The 10,424-nt window shown below is 40.7% G+C and overlaps 1 protein-coding gene across 2 annotated transcripts in view; it reads right to left on the reverse strand.

The window, feature by feature from the left end:
• The window catches only part of LOC124862296 (myocardin-related transcription factor A-like), a 43,684-nt gene extending 37,815 nt beyond the window's left edge, over positions 1–5,869 (reverse strand). For both annotated transcript variants that reach the window (XM_047356119.1, XM_047356118.1), the window contains exon 1: positions 5,421–5,869. In XM_047356119.1, the coding sequence (XP_047212075.1) occupies positions 5,421–5,544 (124 nt within the window). In that variant the 5' untranslated portion in view covers positions 5,545–5,869. The remainder of the gene's footprint in view (positions 1–5,420) is intronic.
• Positions 5,870–10,424: the final 4,555 nt, after the last annotated feature.

Raw genomic sequence — 10,424 nt, forward strand, 5'->3', positions numbered from 1 at the left:
GGTATTAGGACTCCACCAATCCACAGTGTTAGAGAATATTTTCATTGATGAAACCATGAAGTTTGCGTGATACCCAGCCTTTTTTTACTTCTGTACACCCTAAGCCATTTTGTTATACCAGGGGTACCCCCTCAGTCAAAAGTCTTAGCAAAAATAGAATTGAATATTAGAAATAGAATATTAAATAAAAATAATTGTATTTCATCTCCTTAACTTGAACATTTCTTCTTAGGCGGTTCTTGGGCGTTTTATTCTTTTCAGCTTAAATTGAACATATAGACAACTCTAGCACAGTGAAAGTGAGTAAGTACTCGTACTCATCATTTTCCACTTCATCCAGGACCAGGTGGCGGGGGCAGCAGACTCAGTAGAGATACCCAGACATCCCTCTCCCTAGACACCTCCTCCAGCTTCTCCGAGGGGGAGCCCAAGGCGTTCCCAGGCCAGCCGAGAGACATAGTCCCTCCAGCGTGTCCTTGGCCATCCCCTGGGCCTCCTCCCGATGGGACGTGCCTGGAACACCTCCCGAGGAAGGCGTCCAGGAGGCATCCGGTAATAGATGCCATTGCCACCTCAACTGGCTCCTCTCGATGTGGAGGAGCAGCAACTCTACTCTGAGCCCCTCCCGGATGTCCGAGCTCCTCACCCTATCTCTAAGAGAGTGCCCGGCCACCCACGGAGGAAGCTCATTTCAGCCACTTGTAGCCGGGATCTCGTTCTTTCGGTCATGACCCAAAGTTCATGGCCATAGGTGAGGGTAGGAACGTAGACCGACTGGTAAATCGAGAGCTTCACTTTTCAAACAGACTGGCACCACAACGGACTGGCACAGCATCCCCATTACTGTTAGAGCTGCATCGATCCATCTGTCGATCTCCTGCTCCATTCTTCCCTCACTCGTGAACAGAAACCCAAGATACTTAAACTCCTCCAATTGAGGCAGGAACTCCCCTCCAACCTGAAGAGGACAAGCCACCCTTTTCCCATCGGGAACCATGGCCTCGGACTTGGAGGAGCTGATCTTCATCCCAGCCGCTTCGCGAACCGCCACAGCGCATGCTGCATGTCTTGGCTATAGGGGATCAGCAAGACCACGTCATCCGCAAAAAAAGAGATGAAATCCACTGCTCCCCAAACCAGACCTCCTCCGGCCCTTGGCTGCGCTTAGAAATCCTGTCCATAAAAGTTTTGAACAGGACCGGTGACAAAGGGCAGCCCTCCCAGAGTCCAACATTCACCGGGAACAGGTCCTGCTCCACTTGTAGAGAGACCGGATGGCCCCTAATAAAGGGTCCCCGACTCGGTACTCCTGGAGCACCCCCCACAGGGCACCACGAGGGACGTAGTGAAATGCCTTCTCCAGGTCCACAAAACACATGTGGACCAGTTGGGCAAACTCCCATGAACCCTCTAGCACCCTGCAGAGGGTGTAGAGCTGGTCCAGTATTCCGTATTGCGAAAACCACACTGCTCCTCCTGAAGCCAAGGTTCAACTATCGGCCGGACTCTCCTCTCCAATACCCTGGCATAGCCCTTACCAGGGAGGCTGAGGAGTGTGATCCCCCTGTAGTTGGAACACACCCTTCTTGCCACACCCTTCTTATGAAGGGGGACCACCACCCCAGTGGGCCAGTCCAGAGGCACTGTCCCCAGTGACTAAGTAATCTATATAAATATAAAATCAACATAAAAAATAAACCTGTCTTTGTTTAAACAAAAACTGGAGTTCTTTTGAATAAGTAAACAGACATTTGAACTTAAAAAATCAGGAACAAAAAACTTAAAATATAATATTCAGGCAAACTACATTTGTTTTACTTTGTTTTCATCATTTAAGTGAGCTTAAATGAGACACCTGAGCTTGCTTGTCTTTAATAAACTTTGATAGATCTGGAGGCAGAGTGGAAACAGCTGTTATTTTCTTTCTCTGCCTCTCCCGGTGCAGATGCAGGTGAACAGCGATGATACCCCCTGCTCTAGTTTTTCCCATCTGTAGATGTTTTATTGGTTTACTGTCCAACTGGTCCCAATAAAGCATCACATATCCAGGAGTTATCTCAATAACTGATGATGTTTACCCATTATCTTGGAAATACAATATTAAAATGTATCCAGGTACCCCTTGCAATGTGCCTCTGTACCACTAAGGGTACGAGTACCCCTGGTTGTGAGTTTCATTTGCCTCAAATCTGGAAATGCTCTCAATCCTAACCTCATTTTGTTCCAGTTGCACATCAGAAAACCACTTGAAATATGCTTAATGATCAGGCTATTTTCCATCGGCAAAACAAGCTAATGATCATTTGCTCCACATTTTATGCATTAAAACACTGTAGCAACACCTTTATTAACAGAAGCTGTGTGTGATTGAATTAATGAGATACAAACTGTAAGAACGTCAGACGAGCTGTTAATAAATTCAGCTTTTTTTATGTTTTAGTAGTAGCAGCCATGTTGGATTTTAAGGTTGCTGTTGCTAAGAGGCCTTGAGCTTTCCAAGCTGAGATTCCAGTTCTCTTTATTTGCCAAACTTACTAATTCTGCTGTCTAGATAAAATACAACACTGCATAGCTGTAACAACAATAAAGTTGTTCATTAAATCTAGAAACCTTTTATGACATCATCCAGAATTGTGCTATCAAGGCAGAAAGTAATGAAAACAGTAACGGGTCCCTTTGCAGTAAAAGGACCTGTTATTGGGCTGTAGGGCCATGAAAGTCACACTTTTTGTGCATAATTGTGCATAAGTATAAATTCAAATCTTTTCAGCTCTCTTTCGCTAATTTTCCATCCTCAAATCCTCATTCTTTATCTTTTGTTTATCACTGTGTAAACTGTTAAAGCACATCTGTCTTCTTTCTCTAATAGACTACTCTTTTATTTTTTTTAACCTTTGTTTTAATAAAATGTACCTGTCCTCATCCACCTTTGTGTTAATCTTTACTTAAATCATGCCTTTGGTTTTAAAAATCATTCTTGTTTTTTATGTAAAGATGCACTATTCGGATGTTTAAGAATAGCCGGAATTGAGCTGCAGACACCCTCTATGTGTGTCGTTCAGAAGTCTCAGATACAAAACACGCAGGATAGTTCTGTGTTTCCGCCTTGGCAGCGAGAGGGATTGAGCTGGCTCCTGCAGACAAACATGAGCAGACTAACAACACAAGCACCGTCGCACAAGCCCCATTTCAAGCATGTCCAATGTTTGCAAGTACGCACACAAGCAACCACAGACGCAATCATGACATATGTGCTGTATAGGAAACCTGCACACATTTAAAACTGTTGTTTGGAAGGTACATGATTTGTGCTCAGAGATGACAGGAACGTGATGCAACGTGCTGATACTGAATCTATTTTGGGAACATGTGCTCATTGCTGAAATGTCACTATGCAGCACAGAACGTGCTTCTGCTCAACAGTTACAGCAATTTAAGTTCAACACCATAATTAAGAGTGTACAAATTCTGAACATTTTACGTATCTGTAAGTTTTTCCTGTTAGGTGTCGCTTGTGGTGTAAATTTGACCAACATGCTTATTTTAGCTTTAGAGAAACAAGGAAAATTTAAAGTCTGGAACCTCTTAACATTTTGTCATGTTATAGCCAAAACCTTCAATGCATTTTATTAGGGTTTTATGTGACAAACCAACACAACGTTGTGCTACATTGTTAAGTGGAAAGAAATGCATATCTGAAAAGTGTGGCATATGTATTCAGCCAACCTAAATTTATACTGCACAGAACCACCCTTAGCTGCAGTTACAGCTGCAGTCCTGTCAGAGTATCTCTCTACCAGCATTACAGACAACTTTTGTGCGTTCTTTGCAAAATGCCTTAAATTCAGTCAGATTGTATGGAGATCATCTGTGAATTTTTCCGGTCCTGCCACAGATTGTACTTTGATTGAAACAATTCAATTGTAGCTCTGGCAGTAAGTGTGACCATCTTACTCTGACAGGTTGAAGAAAATCATCCCCACAGCAGGATGCTGCTGCCACCATGCTCCACTGTAGGGGTGGTTTGTTCAGGCTTCTGTACAATGCTTTCTGCAACAAATAGTGTTTTCATGTTATTTCAATTCTTATCTCAACTGACCAGAACACCGCCTTCCACCTGTTTAATATGTCCCCTGCATGGCTTTTGTCAAACTGCAAACAGGACTCTTAACACACTTTTCCTTCTTGCCAGTCCTCCACAAACACCAGATTTGTAATCTCAGTATAAATCCAGCTGTTCAGTGAAGGCCTCAGAGGTTTGTTAGAGAACATTTGCGAGCAAACAGCATCAGGAAGACCAAGAAACATACCAGGCAGGTCAGGGATTAAGTTGTAGAAAAGTTTCAAGCCGGGTTTGGTTCGAAAGCAAGCTCTGAATATTTAATGAAAATCAACCAATAACAGGGAAATATAAAGAGTATAGCAAAGCTATATGCTATATGGCAAATATCCAAAGCTTTCTTGCCTTTATACAAAATAATAAGTGTGGTGGAAAAGTAACACTTCACATCATCCTAAATGCACTATTCCCATTGTATAACATAGTAATGGCTGCAACATGCTGTGGGAATGGTTTTCTTAAATAAGGACATAGAAGTTGGTTTGAGTAGATGTGAAGATGGGTGGATGGATTGCAATATGGATGGAGCTAAATACAGTGCAATCCTGGAAGAAAACCTGGTAGAAGCTACAAAAGACCAGAGACTTGGACAAGGTTTCACCTGCCTGCAGGACAACACTAAACATACAGTCAGAGCTAAAATTAAATGGCTTTTATCAAAATATATTCCTGTGATACAATGGCCCGTTCAAAGTCCAAACTTAAAACTAATTAAGAATCTGTGGCATAACTTGACAACCAATGTTCAGAGATCCTCTCTATCCAATCCGACTGAGCTATTTTGTAAAGAACAAAAAAAAAGTTTTAAAAGACTTGAAGCTGCAATTGTAGCGAAAGGTCATTCTACAAAATATGGACCAAGAGGGGTTATATACAACTGTTGTGCATAAATTTGTGTTGATCTATTACACAGAATCCCTATAAAATACACTTAGGATTGTGGTTGTGAAGTGACAAAATGGGAAAAGTTCCCTGGGTTTGAATGTCAAAGCACTGACTGTAACTGTGCTGTTGCAGTTGCAGCACAGGTTGATGGGGTCGTGTACTGATGCCAAAGTGTGCAGCATTCAGGCTGGCTGAGGCCTAACTGTAACCCAGCCACATGTAAGTCATCTGATCCACTGATCACCTCAGCTCAGAAAATAAACTTGGAAGGCAGCTCTGCTGTGAGCAGCTACTCAAGATAAACGTTGGCTATTAGCTCCATATTGGTGTAAAAGAACATGCAGTCCCATTAAATAAATAACATATATTGTGCTTTTGTGGTGCAGGTTGCAGTGACAAACAACAAACCTCCTACCTTTTCTGAGGCTCAAACAGGCCCGGCGCTCTAACGCAAATCTTATGGCTCTCTCATCCATGTTGCTGCTGATTGGATGAGGGCTGAAAGGGGCATGGTTGATGCCACGCAGGTGCTCTAGCATGGTGGGCGCAATTAAACTAAACTCCACTCAGAGTGCATCACCCCACAAAAGCATGAGATCAGGAAGCTGCTTGGTTCAGGTGCTGGGTGATGCAGCTATCACATGTCTTTAGTGCAAAGGAATCCTCTTACAAAGTTAAGCTGCAAGTCACCATAGCTCTGAGGGAGAATGAAAGAAAATCCTGCAGACTGAAGAAAAAAAAACTAAAAAGACGTGCTCTGGGAACCTTCACCAATCAAAGGTGGTCAAAAATTATTTCCATCCACTTTGTTAAATAAATCAATCAGAACTTGTACGTTTTAAACCACAGTGGAGCTTCAGAAGAGCTTCGCCTGTTGTTGCAAGGCTGACTGAGGCGTATGTGTGCCTTCATGTGTGTCAAATGTCGGCAAATCAGGCAGCCTGTCACAGCTGTTGCTTTACTCAGTCCTTCAGCCAGTGACAGACACAAACAGGCGCACAACGTGGCCATGTGCACGCATGCACACGTTCAAGCACACACAACAAATTCCTCTCACTTAGCACCTCTGATCCGGGATCAGTGTGGTGTCAGTGATTTTCACCTGTACGGGAGTTTTGCTGCTGTCATTTTCTTTAAGCCCTAAAATCACTCTCCACGCAGACACACTGTAACTGTGTGTCAATGTTCCCTTTCCCTGTTTTCTCCTCACTCTGTTAACAGTGATTACTGTCAGTTTAGACCCAGGATCATGTTTGATTAACCCAGTGGAAGAAGGACCAAACCATTTGTTTAATGGTGTTGCTGTTACTTTGCAGAACCATCTTTCTCTTTCAGAGTATGTCTCTACCAGCTTTGGACCTTTCATCTAAAGAATGAAATTCTTGCTGTTTTTTTTTTTTTTTTGCAAAATAGCTCAAGCTCAGTCAGATTGGATGAAGAGCATGTCTAAACCTACATTTTCAAGTCATACCAATTACAATTAGGTCTGGACTTTGACTGGGCCATTCTACCACATAGAATATGCTTTAATATAACTTTTCCATTGTAGCTCTGTGTGTACAATTAGGATGGTGGTCCTGGAAGATGGACCTACAGCACGATGCTGCCACCCCCATGTTTAACAGGATGATATAGTGTTCCCTTTTCCACCACAGTGTTTTCCATGTAGACCTACAATATTTAAATGTTTATCTTATGAAACTATTTTCTATATTGGGTTTCTTCCTTCTGCTCCTCCATAAAGGTTTGTTTGTGAGGTGTAGAACTGATGGTTTCACCTGAGCTGTGGAGCTTAGTTGGATGGCCATGTCTTGGTAGGTGCAGATTTTCCATACTCTTTCCATTGTTACTGATTGATTTCCATGAGACATTCAGAGATTCTAATTCAACCCTGCTTTAAACTTCTCCCCATATTTCTCCCTGACCTGTCTGCTGTGTGCCTTGGTCTTCATGATGCTGTTTGTTCTTCAATGTTCTCTTACAAATGTCTGAGACTTCACAAATCTTCTGGATTTATTTTCAGATTAAGTTACATACAGGTGAACTCTGTTTAATAATTAGGTCACCCGCAAAAGCCATTTGATTGGAGTGGATTTTATTTAGGGACATCAGAATCAAGAAAGCTGAATAAAAATGGCAAAACTATGTCTTCACAATTATGCACTACTCCTATAAAATATTAATAAAAACATTGAAGCTTGTGGCTGTAATGTGGCATAATATGAACAGGGTCAAAGGTTATGAATAATTCGCTAAACCAAAAATGTAAAAATTAAAAAGGAAATTCCACAACTTATAGGGAAAGCTAAATTTTTGTGATCTACAGGGTTTTTTTGTTTTATTTATAGAAAATATGGATATTAGTGGGCAGAATATTAAATGACCTATTTGTATATTGGGTTGTTTTTAAAATTCGGGTTTAACTGTGTTTGATGGGTCAGGTCAGTTCCTAAAGGGTCAGAGCTGTCTCTCTTGCTTTCCTTTGGTGCGTCTGTCACCTCCCCGAGCCTCTGGGTTTCAAACACCCATTTTCCTCTACTGACAGTTTCGGTTGTCTCTATTATTAAGGCTCTGTCCAATGTGACAACTCATAATATGACATGGCATGAAAAGGTGAGAGAAGGCCCACTTTGAAGGTAATAACCTAAGTAGTTTCTTCACATCTGTCAGTTAGAATTAAAAGTAGCCAATGGTTAGGTGTCAAGTTCATGATATACTGGTGAAAGAAGATTGGCAGCTTTGCTTCTAGAAAAACAAAGTTTTTTAAACAATGAACCTATAAACCTTTTTAAGTGACTTTATAGTCAAGTTGAAGGGTGTTTTTGTGCACAGTTTTTATGCAGCTGGTGTTTGTCCAGAGGCAGAAAAAGCATCTCATTATTTTAGGAGAGAAGAAACAAATCCTGCAGGACTGTTTGTGCTCAACTGTATCTTAGAACTGTATTGAATACATTGCTGAACTCAACCCAGCATAATGTAGAGACTGTTGTTTTCAATGTGTGTCTCAATCTGTACAGGAGCATCTTCTCAATGTGTCTCATTGCTATCGGGTTTATGTGCAACTGAATATGCTGTTCACTTAAACTGGAAACTTTCTGAAAACGTTGACATTAGAGGCTTAAACCAGGTGGGAAGGCTTTTCTGTGACATCAGTGTTACAAATAACTAACTGATATGAATGTGTTTCTATGGCACATCTATGGACGTTATCAGTGTCTTCAGGTTTGCTTCATGCAGCTCCAGTAAGATTCCTGGAAACATCTGCTCTAAATACTGTCCGTAGCTGCTCACCATGAGGGACGGTCAGATCTATGGTGGACTCTAATTTAGAAAGAACACAGTAAGCATGAATATATTAAGCTTGACCTTCTGGAGGCTCTGATGGTCTAAATCGTCCCTGCTGCTGTTGATGTCCATCTCTCCAGACTCTAATCTTGTTTCTGCATTGTTATCAGCTCACGTGTAGTTGAATGCTACTTTGTCACCTGACAAAAAGGACAAAGTTTTGCCTTTTTGGTTGAGACCTTCATCTCTATAGAATTGAGGATTAAAAAAAACAGCTCACTTCACAACCACAAACCACCACTGGATTTTATGCATCAGACCAACACAAAGACATGCATAACTGCAAATGTAAATGAAAATTATACATGTTTATGCACTTTTCATTACACAATATTTTTCTTTGGATTTGTATTCAGCTCCTTTTCTCTGATACCTTATTTCATAATAATGCCAGCTGTTCTGTGAAGGCTTGTCAGAAAACATTAATGAGGAAAAACAAAATATTCAACCAAAAAAGTCTGGAAACTGTACACCTTTCTTTTATTTACTAACATATGAAATCCTTTTTCATCTACAGCAATTTGTTCTTTTCTTCTTTTTAGAATATTGTATGTTTAATTTATTGCTGAGCAAGTATAAAGAAAGCATGTCACAATAAAATGAGTTTACATTTTAAGTTGGAAAGAAAAGAATATGGCCCCTGACTACGTTTTTACAATAGAAATTTTGACTTGTGGGGCAAGAAGTCTGGACACTTCTGGTTTAGATCAAAGAATTTCCATGTGTTAGAATGGCCTAGTCAAAGTCAAGAACAAATTCCAACTAAGAATCTGTAAAAAAAATTTAAAAATTAAACTTGAGAACAGGCAAAAAATATTCTGCCCCTGGATGTGCATGAGTGAGACAGACATACAGTTAAGCTCAACATTATTCTACCCCTGGCAGATTTCGGTTTAAAGTAATGTTTTAATTTTACCAACCTGCTTCTTCTGACTCGAAGCAATATTAACCTTTTGCAGCAACCCAGCCAGTGTCCCGACTTGAATATGATCGGGAATCTGGAAAGAGTTGAAGATTAGGGTGATGGTAAGGAGGCCTTCCAACCTCAATCACTTGGAGCCCATTAAAACAAGGTATAAATCTGAAGAAAATCTGTTAAGCAAATGAAAAGTAAGTTTTATAAACAATGGCGACCCTTTACGACCATAATCCATATCTTTACACTTTTCAGTGACGGTCTGATCTTCTTTATGAGCTGGGAGCACCTCGGCAGGGGAAGCAGTAGAATATTATTAGTTAGATCGAAATTAGGATGCATAAACCACAGCATCCTGTGAGCACAGATCAACATTTAAAATAGGCCTTTGCTTAAATAACATGACCATTAAAACATGTAGCCTCATTGTGGCTGATACTCTCAAACATTAGGACAACGGTCTCAAACCGATCCAAATGTTTTTTGATGACATGTTGTAAAGAGGAAATTCAACAAAATTTGGTAAAAGAGGTTGCTTCAAACTTCAGCATAACAACCTAATGTGAGTGCTTTCAGGATACAGGTTGCTAATATTAAAGGCATGCATCTCATATTTCGATATTGTTTTTGTAATTACCTTATCAGCTTTTGCAGCCAATATGGGTCATGACTTGTTTATATTTAATCTCATAAAGGTTATGAATGCAAGCTGACCCTGGGCTCTGTTTCACTTTAATGACCAAATTACAGCAGTAAGGTGGAGAGTTTCAGAATATAATAGCTACGTGTTCAGTTTCATTTTCCTAAAACAAGATAAAGATGTAAACAAGTGTCAGCTGCTCCTCCTCCCCCTATTGTTGTGATTATCTGATGATTATATTTGCCTTGTTTGCTCCTGAGCAACATGTCTGCTGTTTGATTAGGAAAGTTGTGGAATACCTGTAGGAAGCAACAGGTTGCAAAACATTCAAACATTGCCACTTTCTTAACCATTGATAACTTTTATTTAGTGCAAAAAGTCAGGCTTTTTCTAATAAATTCTAAAATTTCTGAGTACTTCATGTTTGCAACAGCCAACAATAGTGGCAAGACCAAAGAGTTTCCCAGGGGCAATGACCACCTCTGTAAATCGTCTAAACATGCAGGAGAAGGTTTCCT

The sequence above is a fragment of the Girardinichthys multiradiatus genome, chromosome X (assembly GCF_021462225.1).
Source record: "Girardinichthys multiradiatus isolate DD_20200921_A chromosome X, DD_fGirMul_XY1, whole genome shotgun sequence".
NCBI lineage: Eukaryota > Metazoa > Chordata > Actinopteri > Cyprinodontiformes > Goodeidae > Girardinichthys > Girardinichthys multiradiatus.